The sequence below is a fragment of the Psittacula echo genome, assembly GCF_963264785.1.
Source record: "Psittacula echo genome assembly, chromosome: 7".
In the NCBI taxonomy this organism is placed as follows: Eukaryota; Metazoa; Chordata; class Aves; order Psittaciformes; family Psittacidae; genus Psittacula; species Psittacula echo.
The window spans coordinates 16,997,638-17,016,245 of record NC_137740.1 but is presented as its reverse complement, the minus strand read 5'-3'; the positions used below and the strand labels follow the sequence as shown (position 1 = coordinate 17,016,245).

Genomic DNA, 18,608 nt, shown 5'->3' with positions numbered 1-18,608 from the left:
GATCCCTAGCCCCTGGGGCAGGCTGGCAGGCTTTATGAGAGAGAAAAGTCCTCATGGAAGGAGGTGCCATGGGGGACAGCCAGCAGACAAGGGAGGTGGCATTTGTGTCCAACCCAGGCTCATAAAAAGAAGGTGACCCCCAAAGTTCCCCCAAAGTTTGCTGAATACTCACATCAATATGAACACGAAGCCCAGAGCTGGGGCATGGGGGGTGCCCAGGACTGAGAGCTTCCCCGAAATCCCATTTTCGCTGTTTCCCCTTCAAAACAGAGTCTCCTCCCATCCATCCCACGCTTGTCCCTGTGGCCCAGGCACCATCTGTCCCCAGCCTGTCCCACGCCTCGCGGCTCCCAGGCAGCAAAGGCTGCTTCAAACCCATCCCAGAACAGTGGCTGAAGGCAGGGCAGAGACCGTCTCCTCTAGGCTAAGAAAATAAATAACTCCTCCGTGCGCAGGGGCTGGTGGACATGAAGCCAGGGCAGCAAAACATGGAGTGTCCTTCCAGAGGGCTGGAAATAAATAAGTGAAGCTTGACCTTTGCTCCAGAGCACATTCCTCTGCAGCTCCGCTGGGGTGGGCGTCATTTAAATAGAGGGAAAGGAACCCCAGTCCCAGCGCTGCGCTGGCAAACACGCTCCCTGTGTGCCGGCCTGCCCTCGCCCTCCACCTCCGTCTGCCTGGAGAAGATGCTTGTGGTGGGTGGGAAGGAACCTCCGAGACCTTCCTAGGACAAATCATCCCCGCTGGGCTCGGGAGGGAGATTTCTCTCCCTGCCACAGAGCGGGGATTGGGGGACCCCTGCACTGGGTGTGTGTCCAGGACCCCTCTGTGCTGTGGCTCCTTGCACACTGCTTATTCTCGAGTTCGGTTTCTTCTCTTCAGGAAGAAGAAGCTGCTCTTCTGGGGGGGCCCCAGCAGCATCGGCACTTGGCTCTTATGTGTGATTTTGACCTAAAAGAGAAGTGAAAACCCCAGCTCATAAGGGGGTCCTGGGCTTTGAGCCTCCCTGGGCACCCCCAGCCCAGGGACCCCACAGAGCGACCTGAGCAAGCTGGGAGCACCCAGCACCAGGGCGAGGAACAGCACTGCCCCACGGCTGTGTCATTAAATGTCATCCCACTGCATGGGAGTAACTGTTCCAGAATCATGTCTAGGGATGGGCAGAGGATTTCTCCTCTGGACAAGCTGCCTGCCAGATGGTGGGGGACCACACTGCAGCCCCCCCAGAAGGCATGTGGCTGTGCCCACCCACCCTGCAAGGAACAAGCATGTCCCTGTCCCCATGGCTCCCATGACTGCTTGCCATGAGTCCACGGCACATTGTGGGCTACCCACCAGCAAGCACAGGAGCCTTCCTCCAGAGGCTTTGCCACACTGGGTGGAGAGCCAAGGCTGCCCACCATGCTGCCAGTCCCTGCCTGTCCGCATCCCATCATGCTGCCAGCTCTGCCTGCCCCATCACAACACACTGTCAGCACGTTGAGGACTCACCATGCAGGATGGCTGCATCCAGGGCTCCCCATCCACCTGCATGGGCAGGAGCTTGGACGTCCTGCAAGGTGCAAATAGAGGGAACACAGGATGACACAGGCACCAGCTTTTGCCACTGGTTGAGTGCTCAGCTGGGAAGGGTGACAAATACCTGATGGTGACAGATGAACACTGGGCCAGCCTCTTCCCAGCACTCTTCAGCCCCGTGTAGATCTGCCCCATCTCCATCGCACCCTCCAGCCCCACCACCTCCAGGAGGTGGTCGCTGAGGTCTGCAAGAGAGAGGCATAACAGTCGGTTCCCGTGTCTGGGGATCCCCCACCTTCTGCCATCATCTGAAACACTGCAGCTGCTGCCTGCCCTGGAGGGCACTGGGGCTGATGACACTGTGGGCATGTGTCCTGATGTCCCTCATGCCCTGAGACCACTGAGCTCAGCATTCACAGCATTGGGCAGTGGCAATGTCCAGAATCTCTGGAGCAAAAGTACTCCTGGTCTGATATAGTGCCCAGCCCTGCACGGCTGCAAGGTGGCAGCCCAGATACCCCCAACCCTTTGCTTGTTTGCATTGTTGTATGAAATGGTGGCAGACACCTCTCCCTGGGTGCCCTGGAGCACTGCAGCCTCACAGGAGCAAGGACGCACAGCAGAATCCTCACTGGGAGGGACACCAGCAAAGGTGCTCCACGCCAGGGCAAGTAATGGTGTCTCACTCCCTTCAGGGTCCTCTTTCACCCTTGGTGGAACCCCCCAGGAGAAGCCCTCTGAGTCTCTCCACACCCTCCTACCTACTGGGGATGTGCCCAGGAGACTGACCCACTGCCTCTCACCGCCTCTGGAACAGGCCTTTGCCCTGACCTGCTCCCTGCTGCCCATGGGCTTGAGCCGATGACAGCCTGGGATGTCCGGTGACACCCCCACCCTGGCAGCCATGCTGCAGGGGGGCAGTTCCCACCCCAGCCCCAGGCTGCAGGAGGTTGGCAGGTGGAAAATACGGGCCCTTTGCCTATTTTGCTGTGTGCTTTCTAACCCACTGCTCTGTGCTGGGGAGCCCTGCCAGCATTTTGGGCTGCCTGCACCCCACACGTGCCCCTGGGGACAGCCCCAGTGGCTGCAGCAGTGGGTGCAAGGTGCCAGCAGGGCACAGCCTGGGTCTTGTGCTGTTCCTGAACTCCACCCCCCCACCAGCCAGACTGGCAGAGCTGTGTTGGAAGCTGCAAAGTTGCTTACTAAAGCCCTCGGTGCCAACTCTGCAGCTCTGCTTCCAGTTCCTCCTCTGCAGCAACACCTGCCTGCCAGCCCCAGACAGCATCGGGGCTGCCCAGCCTCATGGCTGCACTCGATGGGTCCCATTCGGAATGCCCCTCCCCACCTCTGAGCATGGCCCCTAGAGGGTGGGAGGAGAGGTGGATGGCCAGGCATGGGAGCCACGTCCTCTCTGGTCACCATGGCACAGCACGACCAGCCCTGAGAAATGGTATGCAGATGGACAGAGCCATCCTCCTTCTCCAGCTTGGACAGATCATTGTTGGGATCACCCCGTCACCCCAAAAGACACCAAGACAATCACAACCCCTCCAGTGCTATTGCTCCAGTGCCATGTGCACTGAGCCCCAGCCAGAACTGTCATATACCCAGCTCCCCCGTGCCAACCCCACACATCCCAGTCATCCCCGGGCTCCACTGCTCACCCTGCACGCAGAACTTGAGGTCCTTGGCGTCGGTGACCACCGTGCCGTGCAGCTTCTCAGGGACTTTTTTGCCCAACCGGCTGTAACTACGCTGCTTCTTGGTCTCACCCCAGAGGTTGGAGCCACCGTACATGCTGGGGATGTTGAGGACAGCGATGCCTTCCAGGGACGTGTTACTCAGGTCCAGCACGGTCCCGTCACACTGTCAGGCACACGGGCAGTGTCAGGACACAGGGTGCGCAGCACCCTGGAGCCCAGCCTCCTCTCCCCACCTGCACACCAAAGGAGCTGGGCTCCCCAAGCACAGTGGATCCCCAGGTCAATCCTGCCCCAGGGTGGCTGGGGCCGGAGGTGCAAACCTCCCTGCTTTACTTTTCTAGGGTTAACAACAACCACCACCTCGCTTTCCTTGTGCTGCTTTCCCCTCCATTCAATATGAATTCTACTGCACATCCCAGATGGCAGTTTTGAAAAGCAAATTCCTATGAGACCACATAAAACCTTGGTTGCACTCAGTGCTACAACCCAAAATAGGAGACAATTGCACCTTGGCCTTGGAGAAATCTCCATCCAAGCATCTCCAGCACATGCTTCCACACCCCCCCCTTGTTCAAACTAACTCCAAAGAATCAGAAAGTTTGGCTGCCCAAAACCTAACTCAAACCAGTTATCTTCAAGTGCAATTTGGAAACTAGAAATGAGGATGGAAGGAAGCGATAGGAAAGATGTCAGAGATAAGAATGGCAGGTTTGGGAGAGAAAACTGCAAGCCAAGTACACAGAACTGGCTTCACATCCTTACAGCAGGTCCACACAGCTGAGAATTCCCTGTGAAAGGTAAAATATCTGTTGCCTGTGCCTTTCCCACAGGCCTGAAAGCAGCAGCCATGGAAATGCATTTCTTAACTTCAGGTCTTCTCACTCCCATGCTACCCAGGTGATGCTGGATCCCCTTTCTAGGTACCTCTGGAGGAAGCAGCTGCTTTCCCATTCAACTGTGTTTTCTCTGGAGCATTTGTATTCTCCTTTATGCAACTCTGCCTGCCGCGCTGCGCTTCAGCAAACAGCAGCACTTTTTATTCCTTGCATTTTGGTGATGCAATGGCATTTCTACCCACTCTTGCTTTGACAAGAGGAATGCAAATGGGCTGGATGAACCCCTGCTGCTGCTTTGGCTCCAGCTGTTTTCCTCTAGCAAAGAGTGAAGGTCTCGAGCTTATTTTTAAAACCCTCTCTGCAAGTGCTGAGCATGCCGGCCACATGTATGTGGAGCTGGGTGCACGCACAAGCAAGTGTCTCCTGTGTGTTCAGATCTGCTCTGCCTTCCCGATGCTCCAGGATCTTATTTTTAGCCTTGCGTTGAAGGCAAAAGACAGGAATCTTCTGGTTTGGGAGTGAAAAGCTGTCTCCCCAGAGCTTGGAAAAACTGTAAATCCTTTTGTTCTCAATACATCTTAATGATATGATGATTTGTAGGAGAAGACCCTAACTCTCTTGATACTGAGCAATAGAACTCCGATTTCCCATTTTCCCATCCCTAGCTGAGCTGAGCATCGCTCCCAACTGCAGGCATCCTTCCTACCAACCTGGCCATAGTGGAATGGGAGCGACCCAGGGCTGCCCGGGCTGTGGGATTTCCGCGGATGCTGTGGGGCAGACAGGACCACAGCTACCCACGCACACAGAGAGCAATCACCTCCTGCCTGTGCCCTCCCCTGTTAGCGTGCCAGCGTGCTACAATGGGCTCTTTGAGCAGGGGCAGCTGACGGCACACTGGCAGCGATGCTGGAAGTCGAGATTTGCAGCTGGGGGAAAAGCAGATTCATTTCCAGGAGCTGTTAGGGGAGAGAGTGCCAATTTCCAAAACAAAACTGCTGTTTCTCTGCAAGGCTGACAGTTGCCTGGGAGCTGGGGGGAGGACAGGCTGCCGCTTTCAACTTCAGATCCTGCGGGATTAACGCTTTCCTGCCCGTGCGGTGCAGCTGGAGATGGTTTGGTGGGGAGTGTGCGGGCACCTCAAAAGCGGTGGAGGGCACCTCATGCCCATCTCCAGCAGTGTCAAACCCCACAGACACAGACTTCATGTGCTGTGGGACATTGGCATGTGGCTGGAGAAGGGGGTGAGACGTTCGTGTCCCTCCCCATCAGCTGCCAAGGGTGCAGCTACTCCATAAGAGCTTTGGGAAGGGCTGAAACTCCCCTCAAACCAAAACTGTAAAAGGGTCATTTATCCAGGGGTAAAAAGAGGTAGAAGTTTACAGCAAACATGGCCCAAACCCTCCAGCACAAGCAGAGAAATGACAGCACTCGTAGCAACCATGAACCCTCCTCCCCGCTATAATTAAAGGCTGTTTCCATGTCATCCAGAAATTATTCCAGGCACGCTCTCAAATACAGCTGGAAGGGGGGTGAGGGGGAATACAGGGCTATTCTTCTGCCTGCAGCTGGCCAGCTCTGCAGCATGTGCCGCGCAGTGGAAGAGTGAGTCCTGCCAGCCACAGCATCCTCCTGCCACCATAAGAGGTCAAAGCTGCCATGGCACCCGCTCCCCAAACACCCAAAAGCCCTGACTGAGGGACCCTGGTTTAAGCTGAAATAATGACTTTGAGCTGACAGAGAGGAGATTTAGATTAGATATGAGGGAAATGTTCTTCACTACGAGGTTGATGAGGCCCTGGCACAGGTTGCCCAGAGAAGCTGTGGCTGCCCCATCCCTGGCAGTGTTCAAGGCCAGGTTGCACAGGGCTTGGAGAAACCTGGTCTAGTGGAAGGGGTCCCCGCCCATGGCAGGGGGTTGGAACTGGGTGAGCTTTAAGGTCCCTTCCAACCCAAACCATTCTGACTCTATGACCCACAGGTAACATCTCCCAAAAAGCCTTTGTGCCATGGCTGGTGCAAGGGACCATCCCAATGAAACCTACCTCCACCTCAACATAGTCATGAAGCTTCTTGCAGGTGGCTGCAAAGGTCTCCGATGTCCCGAATTCAAAGTACCACAGCTTGTTCTTCATTCTGGGGCAGAGACATGCATCAACATCCCGCTTGGAAGCGGCACTTTTCCCCATTCTCCCCCATCCCCCAGGATGGGCTGCCAGAACCTTTCTGGAGCTGTTGTGATGGGGACATGTGGCATTGATGGGGACACAAGCAATTGTGGGGTGGGACCACCAGTGTCACAACCCCAGGGAGTTGTGCTGTGGGACAGCAGGTGGCTTGGGCAGACCTGGCTCTGACACCCTGTGGAGAGGAAGGATGGGGGTGCTGAATACTCCCTCAGCATGGGACAAGGGTGCTTTTATCTTAGCAGAGCTGACCATGGGCTGTTACCTCTCAATAGGGCTGCCAGAGTGGGGTACCCCATGGAGGGGATGTCCCCCATATCAAACCCTGTCTCACACCCTCCCAGCACCCTGCCAAGCAGCCCCTGACCACTGCTCATACCCTGCATCAGTCACTGCATCAGGCTTCCAGGGGGGAGCTGTAACCTCTGGATTTCAGAACAGAATCAGATGCTTTGGTCCATTTGGGGTTTTTCTAGCAGGTACTTATGAACATGGGGATGAGGGTCACAAGCCACAGCTCCTGCTGCCATCACACCATTTCCATACGCCCTGAGCACAGCAGGAGTGAGCTGCGACCTGCTGCCTGCCTTGCCCTCGCTGCCTGGACTGCTCATGCCAGTTCTGGAATTTGATGCTAATTATAAAGCATGAATGAGTGTAACTGGGTGTGTGGCCAAGTTTGAGCAAACTGCTACTGCTGCATGGGGCATGAAGGAGCACCCTGGACCCTCACCATGCCTTTCCCCTAAGGCTGGCTGAACACCATGTCATGTCCTCAGGGCTGCTGCCAGTCCCATGGGGAGAAGGGCAAAAGGAGCCTGGTGGGACGCTGGGAAGCTCCAGCACTTCCCCTCTGCACAGTGCACAGCAGCAGCAGGGCATCCCCCCTCACCCAGCTTTTGGAGAGGCCCATGGGCAGCCCTTACCTGCTGTTGAATTTCTCAGGGTGCTTTTCTCGCATGACATGGAAGCGGTGGGCGATGGAGGCATCCTGCAGCGAGAGGGAGCACAGAGAGGTTGGTGGCACAGCAGGGAAATAGAACCCCGCTCTACCCCGCCGTGGGCACAGGCCAGGATAATGTGGGCCCAGCTCTTTGGCCTTGGTGCTGACCCCATGGCACATGCTGAGATGATGGAGGAACCCTCAGCCGGGCTGCTCACAGAGTACTGAATGGATGTGTTAGGTGAGATGTAATTAGCGCACTTGGCTTCCTTCCCTCATCACAGGGGCTCCATATGAAGGTGGGTGCTGAGGGAGGAGGAAGGGCTGCCAGCAGGGCAGTGGGCTCTGGGGACACCCTAGGACCCTGCTCCTGGAAGCTCTGCCCCAGCAGCTCTCCTGAAGCTCACTGCATCTTCTACTCTTCAGGGTGGGGTATAAGCCTGACTTGAAAGATGTCACCAAATGCCACCTGCAGTGACATCCCCTGGCATAAGGCAGGAACTGATGTGAAACTAGAAGCATCCTACAGCACTGCTGGGCAGGCAATCCCCACCATGATGGTACCGTTCAGGCACATATGGACAAGGCCAAAAATGCTGCAAGCCCCTGTGAAAAGCAGTACTCTCCAGTTTGCCATTCCCCCAAAGCCCTGCTGCTCCCAGGATTGAATGGCATCAGGAACCAGATCCTGCTTCTAGAAATTAGCTCAGGGATGGCTCAGAAGAGAGCCAAGGATGAATCCAGAAGAAGACAGGATGAGCCAGTGTGGGGGCTGGCATCCCTAGAGTGTTCCCACTGAGCTGGGCCACTCTAGCAAATTCATAGAATCACAGAATGGTTTGGGTCAAAAGGGACCTCAAAGCTCATCCAGTTCCAACCCCCTGCCATGGGCAGGCACACCTTCCAGTAGACCAGGTTGCTCAAAGCCCCATCCAGCCTGGCCTTGAACACTGCCAGGGATGGGGCAGCCACAACTTGGCCAGCGGGAAATGCCCTTGGGAAGCCACTGATCTGGCTGGGTTTGAAGCTGTGGCTGTGCTGGAGACCCAAGTGACAGCTCCTGTGCTCCACTGACCTCCTGGGTTCTTCCCTCTGCTTTGCTGTGGTTTGGGGGACTCCAGTGTGCATCACACTGTCTGGGCACCAGTGACTAGCCCTGCATTGTCCTCAAGGCCTAGCCCTACCCCGTGGTACTCACCACCCCGATGGAGAAGTAGTTGTTGATGATGGTGGATGGGACAGGATCTCCGTTGGCCTCCCTGTCACTGGGAATGACGTCTATCTGCCAGCGGTCCAGCATCACCTCTGTGCTGTGCTCAATGTCTTTCAGGACCTTCATCAGGTTGCCTCCTTCATAGCCTGTAAAGGAAAGAAGATGGGCCTTGAGGAGGATGAAGGAGGATGAAGGGGAGTGCAGCCATGTCACATGGAGGTATTTGGGTGCCAAGCACCCGGGGGAGCCTGGGGCTGCTGCTACAGCACCAGCAAGATGCCTGGCTCATCCTTGCAGCAGTGGCAGAGATTTCAGCTGATGGCACAGCATTCCCAATGTGGGTTTAGAAAGCAGCAGCAGCTTTTTCAGGAAGGGGTTAGAAGCACCATCAGGAGGCACCAGGGCTGAGATGCAGCCCTGAACCTTGTCCCAAGAGCCTCCCCAACCCCAGGACAGCACCTACCCAGCCACAGCACAGTGCCCACAGCCCGGCCATCCCCTGTGCGATGCTTGCCCAGCCTCACCTCCTCCCCAGCGCAGGCACCGGGCGAGGTCATTGCCCGTTCCCAGGGGCAGGATGGCCACTGGTGGGTGCTTTGCCAAGTTTGCCTTGTCTGCAATTCAAGAGGAAAGAGAGGTTTGGGATTGAAAGAGCTCATTCCCTGCTCTTCTCCATGTCCCCCCTTGGATGGCAACGCAGGGGTAATGCTGTTGGCAGGACCCCCATCCCCTGTCACCCAGAGAACATCAGGAACCTGCAGCATATCACCAAGAACACGGGTGGACAATGCTCTGTGGGAGCACAGCTACCCCTCATTCACCTATGCAGTCCAGGATCCAGCCTACTGTGCCGTCCCCTCCGCAGGCCAGGACGCGGAAATCTGGAGTGTCCCGAAAGAAGCTCAGCCTGGAGGGAGCCAGGAGAGACAAGGGGTGATGTAGGGGAGGAGGGGCCAGTGGGAGGGGGCAAAGGACTGGATGCAGCATCTCCATACCCTGGTGCAGGCCCGCCGCGGTCCAGGTTGTACACTTGGCGCGGGTTGAGCAGGTAGTGGAATTTCCGAAGGACCCTAGGAAAAGGAGAGGTGTGAGGGATGCTGCAGAGGTGAGCTGCCCTCTGTGACAGATGCCGGGGCAGCCTTAGGGACTGGCAGCCCCTGATCCCAAGGGAACACTGTCCCTGGGCAGGACCCCACCTACCGCTCCCCTTGCCTTCCTCCGCTCTTGGGGTTCACAAGCACCAGGAGAGGATGCGTCCCTGGCCGCGGGCTGATCTGGAGGGCAGAAAGTGTCGCTGCAGGGCTCGGTATGCACCCACAGCAGAGCTCACGGTCCCTGACGTGGGAACCTACCTGCAGTCCTTGCCCATCCACTGTGCTGGGGTTGAACTTGAAGCCCTGGCTGTCCTCGGGGTTGGTGCTGGCAGGGGAGTCGCTCTCAGATCTCCGGCAGTGGGACTGCCTGTCCTTTGGGGAACAGAGGCGCAGATGCATACACCACCCCGGGAAGGCAGCGCCAGCAGCTGGAGGAGGCAGGTTGGCCACAGCAATGCCCTGCCAGGTCCCTGCCACCCAGCAGCAAGGAGGGGGCACTTACCAGGACAACAGGGCAGATGTAGGAAGGCAGCAAGATGTGGTCCCGCAGCGGACCCCCATCACATTCTGGCTTCACATGGGAGGCACATTTGTTGTGGAGCTGGAGAGGACAGGAGGAAGGGAGGTTGGGCCAGGGACACACAGCCATCTTCTATCTGTGAACCTCTCCTCCCCATGGCTGGCTGTGCAGGGAGCACTGCAGGGTGCACCCCAGCTCCAGTGCACCCACATACTCACAGTGACTTGGCACCAGACGCAGTGCAGGCCGGTGATGCCCTGGTAGCACTTGATGCTCTTGTGGCATCTGTCACACTTGACCGGGGAATTGCCCTCGATCCATGTGTGCTGCATCACCTGCAAGGTACAGGGGGCACTGCAGGCACAGCACCCACTGACCTTCAGCCATCGCCTCTCCACTGCTGCTGTGGTTCTGGAGGGTGCTGTGTCCTGCACAGATGCTGACTGATCCAAAACAGCCCCTCACATGGCCACCATCCCTCCCTGCTGCTCCATGCAGCACATCAGGGCCACCCATCTCCACCTGAAGCCATGTCAAACCTTGGGGCTGGTGTCCTGAAGATCCCTGGGGGCTGGGTATGGGATCTACCCTCCCAGGCTCTGGATGCTGGGAATGCCTGTGAGCTGCTGCACAGAACCCAAGAGGCAAATCCCATGGGAAAAGGGCATACAGGACCTGGGCAGCAGACAAAGGGGCCTGCTGCTGCCAGTGCTGCTGCCTCTGGGAGATCTCCAAGGGAGACCCACCAGCTCAGAAGTGCACCGGCCACCTACTCACGCTTGTGTTTCTCTTGGACTTCACGTAGGTGCTGATGCAGGAGGCGATATCTTTGGACACGCATCTCTCGTGGACAGTGTACTTGCAGACTGGCAAGAGAGAAGAAGGTGGTGAGCATCACACCCCAGCATCCCCTTCCCACTTACCCCGTAGCACCTGCGGGGCTCAGCACTGATGGAGACTAGTTCCCCCCTCCCTGTGGCACTGGAATGGGGTGGGAGCTGCCAGCCTGGGGTGCAACAGCCTGGCGAGGGTCTGTAACTCACAGGAGCAGCAGAGGCCCTGCTTGCGGACCCCCAGCAGCATGGTGTGGCAGAAGTTGCAGTAGGCAGGTTTCTTGAAGTGCTTCAGCCTCCAGGCGTGCTGCCCATCGTCCTTCGCATTCTGCAGGGCAGGAAGCAAAGGGTGAGGAGGGGTCATTGCCTGTGCTGGGGGTCCCCATTCACTCAGCCCGCCACTTCCATCAGCTTTTTGTTCTGGAAAAGCCCCCAGTGTGTTTGCAGTTCACACGCAGCTGGACCACGGGCTCCCCCTGTTCCCTGGTGTTCCCATCCCATCCCTGCTGCTGTGTTCTCCTGCTTCCTGGGCATGTCGAGCTCCTGGCACTCCTGGCACCAAGCTCCAGCTCCGCACAGCCCCTCAGCACAGTCTGGCTCCAGAGATTCTCTGCTGGTGGCCAACAGGAAGGTGACTCCACATCTGGGGACAGATCCTGCCACCACAGGGTGACCAAACCAAGCCTCTTACATCTGGGTCCAGGCTTGAGTGCTTTTCAGAAGCCACTTAAAATTCCCTATTTTCTTCAATGTTGCTACTAGAAAACCTGTGTGTCCCCCCCCCCGACTCTGTAGGAAGTAACTGCAAGAAGGAACACCATGGAGCAAAAACATGGATTTTCTCTGCAAATGATCACCAGTAGCAAACTATGGCTAGGGATGCACCTCGATGAAATTAACTTCAAAAGGGTGAAAAAGCAACACAGTGAAATAAGGAGGGGTCCCAAATCACTCCTCCTGTTCTTTGAAGCTCTCACCAGAAGAGGAGCTGTCATTTTACATGCTCATCTTATTCTTTGATTAAATATTCATCAAACAGGAGTACGCTGTATTGATGGCAGGGAGCAAACCCAGCCTGCTTGGGCATGGCAGCTGGCAACGACTGCAGCTAGCTCAAAACTGAGCTTGTGAAGATCTGGGGGGCAAAGTCTGCTCAGCAAATACAGGGTGAGGGTGTCTGCTGGGACCAGGGAGCAGGGGGCTGTGTGGTGCCAGATGGGTGCATAGCCTGTTGGTGCCGGTATGGTCCCTGCATGCCCTCCATTGCCACCCTCCTCTCCTGCTGCAGCAAGCCCCTGGCTTTCCTTCTGGAGTGGGCAGCACTAGATGTGGCCAAAGCAGGTCCCTATGTGGGCACTCACTGTCTCCATCCCTAGAAGGACCAGCAAGGGGATGGTGGTCATGCCTCCCCGGATCCACTCCTCCAGCGTCACGGTCCCGTCATGGTCGTAGTCAATCTCCTCCATCATCGTCCTCAAGATCTGGAGGAGGGAGGAGATGCAGTGTCACGGTGATGCTGCCTGCAAGTGCTGGCTGCTGCCTCCCACCGAGAGCTCTTGCAGCATCCCCAGCCCAGGCACTCACAGGCTTCAGCTCAGTGGAGTCCCACTCCAGGTACTCAGCCACATGCACCATCTGGTTGATGATACGATCCAGCTCCTGAGCACAGAAAGACATCGGTGCCTGGCACTTAAGGACGGTTTTGGGCACTAGAAGCGTGTCCAGTCTCGAGCCTCCAGGTCTATGTCCTGATACACCCAAGCCCACCCCAGACTCCCACCCACACAGGAGGTCAGCAACACCCCACTTCTCAGTGGGTGCTAGGAGCTGCTTTCTCCTCTGAAACCTGCCATAAGATCTGCAGTGGGTTTTCCCCTCAGAAAAGCTGCTCTGATAAAGCAGATTTTTATTTGCAACAGGTTTCAAAGGCGATACCCAAAAGACAAAAAGGGAACTCCCAGGGAGGGGTTTGTGCACGATTTTTCTCTTCTGAAAGCCTGTGACCTGATGTAGAGCTGCAGTTATTGGTGGGTGGATTCCTTCTACCTGCTGCAGAGCTGGCATGCATTCCGCAGCCCCATGGTCCAGCCCCATAGCAAATGCTGCTTCCTTCCTCCTCCCTTCCCATACCCCTGTCTAGCTTGGAGCACCACACCAGGGCAGCAGGCACCCTGGCAGCAGGCCCTGCATGTCTTCAGCCCCCCAGGTAGACTTCTCCTCTCCCAAGGGAAGGCTTACCGAGCTGTCCAGGAGGCCGTTTCCATCAGTGTCATAGAGGCGAAACATAACTGGAGGGAAAAAAGAAGCCGGCTGCCAGTTACACCCCAGTCCTGGGGCACCCCAGGCAGCCAGTGCTCAGTGCCAGGGCTGCTGGGGCTCTGGGATGGGATGGGACCTGAGCCCATACTGGGCTGCAGGACATTGGAGCAAAGCCATACGTCCCCCAGCTCTGTGTGTGTCAGGCACTGGTGCCAGCAGGAGGGAGCAGAGAGGTGAAGCTGAGCAGTTTTCTCAAGCGGTTTTAATGTTTCAGCATTAAAAAGTGAGTAGGAACATCCATCCCCACAGCCCTCCTTAGGTGAACCCCCAGCAGATGCCTCCAGTGATGTGTGATCAGCATCCCATGGCTCCAGGGTCCCACTTACACTCCAGCTTGTCCTCAGCCCGTCCCCTCTCCAGCAGGGACAGGTAGCAGACGATGTCCTTCAGGTGGACCACTTGTGTCAGGGGGGCAGGGGGCTGTGGGGGGGCAGCTTTCAGGGAGCTATGGCTCTTCCGCAGGCTGAAGGGTAACCTCTTCTCCACGCCTCTTGTGCCTGTGGGTGGTGAGCAGGGGATGAAGGCCAGGCACAGAGCTGGCCATTAGCGCCAGGAGCTGTTCCCAGCTGAGACATGGGGTTAGCAGCACTCTGGGGCAGGGAGCCATTTATTGTGGTGCTGGGGCCCATTGCAGGAGCAGGGCTGAACACTGCAAGTTGGTCCCTGGCTGCAGACCCTCACGTCTCTGGCACTGCAGGTATGGGCAGTGAGAACCCATGGGGACATGGTCTGCTGGGGCAGGAGCTGGGCTGGAGGCAGCCGTGACTCACAGATCCAATCCCCCCTAGCTAGGAGCCAGGTAATTGACTGCGAGAGCTCTACCAGATGAGATCAGTGGCTTAAGTTTGCAAAGCAAAGGTGTCCAGATGCCAGGAACCTGCCGATTTTGGAAGGTCACCACCATCACGCCGGGGACCTGACCAGCTGCACTGCCGGGGCTAGGTGTGGGGTTCCGCAGCTTGGAAAACCAGGAAGGGCTTGTCCCCATGGAGCCCCAGCCAAGCTCACCTGGTGACTGAGGGCTGAGCAGGGACCCAGAGGAGATCTTTGAGGAGCCCGAGGAGTTGTGAGCAGAAGGGGTGCCAGTGGTGGACTTCTGTGAAGATGACCTGGACCAGCTAGGGGAGGCATTGGGGATCGATGCTGGGGTAAGGGATGATGGTTGTGGCTCAGCTGTGTTGCTTTGGCAGCTCTTTGGCTCTGGAGTGTGTCGTCCTAGGGCACTTAGAAGCGATTTCCCATTGATCCCTGCAAAGCAGACAGACCATAGAATGGTTTGGGTTGGAAAGGACCAACTCAAGTTGGTCATCCAGTTCCTCATCCAGTTCCAACCCCCTGCCATGGGCAGGGACACCTTCCACTAGACCAGGTGGCTCCAAGCCCCATCCAGCCTGGCCTTGAACACTGCCAGGGATGGGGCAGCCACAAGGTTGGTCACTCATCCTGGGTTTTTGCTATCCCAGAGCACTCTGGCATCCTGGACCCAGGGCTCTCTGAGGGGCACCACAGCCCTCACAGGCCTCACCCTCCTGCCTGGCCCAGCAGTCTCCAGCAGCGCTCCCACCCATGGGGACTGGCCACCCTAGGGCTTGGGACCAGGAGGGGAGGATGTAGACCCCTGCCACCTGCTAGAGCTGCTCCCGAGCCCCAACACTGCAGTCAAGCACCCAGAGAGGGTTCTCCCTTTTCTTTTGCAGTTTCTAGTCCTTTCAGCAGAGGTCTTCATGCACCGCAGATCCACCTGGGCAAGGGCAGGGGGAAGCTGGGTGCCTGGCACAGGTCCCCTGCTCTGGGTGCCTGCCCACACCAGTACCTGTGAGAGGTGCACAGGCCACCTTGCTCTGATGGAGATCTTGGCATCGAGTGACTTAAGGGTCTAGAAAGGAGGAATCAGTGCAATGGTGCCCTGTGGATCTCCACTCCAGGAAAAGCTTTTGCTGGCCTGGAGCAGCGGAGGGCCCCTGGGAGCCCATCCATGAGATGGGACCGAGTGTACTGGCCTTGATGCCACCCACTTGCAGGTGTCACCCCACAACCTCTGTCCCTATGGGGCAGCATGGGAGAGAGCCCAAAGTGCCACGGCATGCCCAGCTGGGTAGCAGGGGCTGGCTTACCAAGGGTGTTGTGCTGCAAGACACTGGGGCTCTGGCGCTGGGTCTCGGGGGAGGCTTGACATATCTTACGCTTGAAGGAGGTGAAGAGGTGTTGGCAAAGCTCTTCAGGCACGTCTGCCTCCAGGTAGGTCTTCATGAAAAGGTGAAAGCCCTCATAGTCGATGGGCTGGGGAGCAGACACAGAAGAATGATAGAGGTGCCCCAGGCATGCCATGGGGGTGCAGATGCACCAGTGGAGGGTGGTATCCTGGGCCCCCCTCACTGGGCACATCAGCTGCAGAACCGTCCTCAAAACCAGCTTCCCAAATCTCAGTGGTGAGATATAAACTAAAGAGGCTCAGAGGCAGCAGGGCCAAATATTCCCAGTGCCAGCTGGCTGCTGGGGGCTCTGAAAGCCTCCTGCTCCCCCACGGCACGGCATGGAGCAGGGGGACTCTCCAACCCACCCGTACCCCTGGGGACTATTGTCCTCCCCAGGTCTCCTCGCCTTCTCCTTCCCTGCTGGTCATCCTCATTGTATCAGAACGTTGCCTTCCTGATGGCTTTTGTGGCCCCAGCTACAGCGAGGGTCCTGTGGTGCCCTTCAATAGTGGGGTAGTTTTGCTGCCCGTCCTCGACACGTTCAGCCCACTGATTTTTCTCATTTTGCCTCATTTCGCCTCATTTCAGTGATTATGGCCCCTGTGAAAGACTCTGTCCTGCTGGCACATTAATAGGTCTCTCTGAAAGCACTACTTGGGAAAAATAACCCCAGCCTTCCCCAGGCAAGAGCAAGAACACATGGGGCTTTCCCTCATCCCACGCTGGCAACAGCAGAATCATTTGCTTTTGGGGGAAGCGAGACAGAAAATCCCTCCTGGCTTCTGCCTGGCAAGGAGGTGTCCCAAAATGCACCTCACTGCATCTCTCTGCAGTGCTTGCAAGCCAGCACTGGACACCAGGGGCTCCTGGCAGCAGTGATGGGATGAGGTGGGATGGACGCACAGCAAGCCTGTCCCTGGGATGGCTGGGGAGGGGGGGAATATGTGGCTGGGGGCTGGGAAAGATGCTCCCCATCTGTGAAAGCATCTTTCCCAGTGCTGGGAGCATGGCCATAGGGAGAGGCAGAAGGTGGACAGACAGAATGGCTGCTTTTAGCTGAAGGAGCTGCGACAAGGAAGCTGGCAGGGTGCTGGGGGCAGGCTGGAGAGGACAGGGCCATACCTGTTCGGGGTTGTACTTCGAGAGGACACCATCCCCATGGAATTCCTCCAGGACATCCTTGAGCTTCTTGGTGGAGTCTGTGGAGACAAAGGCATCACACAGGTGAGATCCCTTCGCCATTAGATTAGAGAATCTCCCTGGAAAAGAGAAGGCTCCAGGGAGACCTTAGAGCAGCTTCCAGTGCCTGAAGGGGCTGACGAGAAATATGGAGAGCAGCTTTTTACAATGAGATATAGTGATAGGACAAGGGGGAATGGCTTTGAGCTGACAAAGGGGAGATTTGGATTAGAGATGAGGAAGAAATCCTTCCCTGTGAGGGTGGTGAGGCCCTGGCACAGGTTGTCCAGAGCTGTGGCTGCCCCATCCCTGGCAGTGTTCAAGGCCAGATTGGATGGGGCTTGGGGCAATCTGGTCTAGTGGGAGGTGTTCCTGCCCATGACAGGGGGTCGGAGGTGGATGAGTTTCTAAAGCCCCTGGGAGGACTCACATCCCCCTGTCACTTCCAGACCACTCTCCTGGGGAGGAGGCAGCTGCCTGCACTGCAGCCTTGCTCACCACACTGTGATTAACAGAACGACAACACTGAACATGAGCTCAGCGTTACAGATGGTGTTTTATGGTCTGTGACTCAAGAAAGGCAGGATGAGATGCAGACAGCGACGCTACACACACACCTCTGCCTGCAGCCCTGTGTTCCTGTCTGGGATGGCGGGCGGGCAGGCAGGGGGCTGGGAGCTGCTTGTACGGGCTTGAGTTAGGAGCCATGCCTTCCCGTGCTGTCAGCCTCACCCCAGCGATGTGCAGCAGCCCTGAGGACAGCTCTGGGGAGGTCATGGGGATCCCTTTGCCTCCAAGTCCCCTCCTGCAGAAGCCTGCTCACCCCAGGGACACACTGCCTCTGCCAAGCAGAGATTTTACACCACCTCTCCCTTTGTGCCATGGTCCTGACTGAGCTTTCCTGCCCATCCTGTGCTGCTCTCAGGCTACATCACTTTGCCATCACCTACTGCAACAAGGACACTCACACGCTGGCTCTCTAGTAGGCAGGACCTCAAGGACCCGGTTTCAGATACATAGGCTTTGCCTGGGCTCCCTCTGCAGCCTCTTGGAGCCCCAGGACTCCACAGCACCACCGCCAACCTCCTCTCCTTGGCAGGAGCTGCAGGAGAGGGGCTGCTCTGCAAAAGCGCTAAGTAAAATTGCCGCAGAGGATTGGCAACCTGAGGCGAGCCGTGGAGCAGCTCCATGTGTTTGGGAAAAGCCAGTCTGCTTTTCTCGCTGGCATTTTGCTTCACGGACGAACGTGGGAGCTGGCCGCCTTCGGAGGGACCGAGCCGTGCTCACGTGTGCGTCCACCAGAGCAGGGGGGCTGGTGCTTAGCTGAATTCTCCAGGGAGTGCAGGCACGGGGACTCTCCTGCTGTGCCCCACCAGCTGCAACCTTCCCAGCCTCCCCATCCCAAATCTAAAGAGCTATCTGTTTCTCCAGGAGGACACCAAGGATGTGGAGGACCAGCCTGACACAGATCAACAGGTCTTTAGAACCCTTCATCCCTGTCCCGGGGCGATGTGCAGGGTACTCACAGTCCGTGTACTGCTGGAGCTGGGTGAACTCGGCGGGGCTGAGCGCGATCCACCCGCCATCGCTCATCTTCAGGCAGCAGGGCCCGCTTTGGGGTGACCACAAGCTGCTGTACTTCCCGTGCTGGGCTGGCTCGGTCACATTGGCACAGTGAGGGGCACGGGGGGCTCTTGGCCAGCCAGCATCATCCCACTGAGCCTATGGGCAGCAAATCTCGGATCAGCACCTTCCTCCCTAGAGCAGGATAGAAAGAGGAAGAGTTCAGCAGTGCCCAGCTGCAGGAGGGGTGGCACCATGCAACCAGCAACAGCTACAGCTCCCAGCGGCTGGAGGATGTGCCTCAATAGAGCCAAGACAAACGCCACGAGTGGGGATAGGAGCTTGTTGCCTTATGTACCCCCGGGGTTTTCCAGGGGAACCCAGTGTGACAGGAGCAGAAGGAAGGACACAACTAATTAGAGAAGATGCATCGCACGGAGGCAGGGGAGCTGAATGAACGGAAGCTTGTGCCTCTATCTCTGAAGCTGGTGGTGACCTTTAACTGG

At 57.1% G+C, this 18,608-nt stretch overlaps 1 protein-coding gene across 1 annotated transcript; it reads right to left on the bottom strand.

The window, feature by feature from the left end:
- Positions 1–852: 852 nt before the first annotated feature.
- Positions 853–18,132, bottom strand: LOC308224224 (diacylglycerol kinase beta-like; the record flags this gene model as incomplete). The annotated part of the gene is given in 27 exon segments (XM_080623980.1): positions 853–951; positions 1,492–1,552; positions 1,643–1,763; positions 3,183–3,384; positions 6,103–6,193; positions 7,170–7,234; positions 8,385–8,545; positions 8,924–9,013; positions 9,221–9,306; positions 9,395–9,469; positions 9,600–9,673; positions 9,752–9,865; positions 9,996–10,094; positions 10,232–10,348; positions 10,791–10,879; positions 11,057–11,174; positions 12,208–12,327; positions 12,431–12,505; positions 13,085–13,134; positions 13,492–13,662; positions 14,174–14,413; positions 14,979–15,011; positions 15,014–15,035; positions 15,037–15,041; positions 15,280–15,445; positions 16,483–16,559; positions 18,066–18,132. Coding segments are annotated over 27 exon segments (2,688 nt in total).
- Positions 18,133–18,608: the final 476 nt, after the last annotated feature.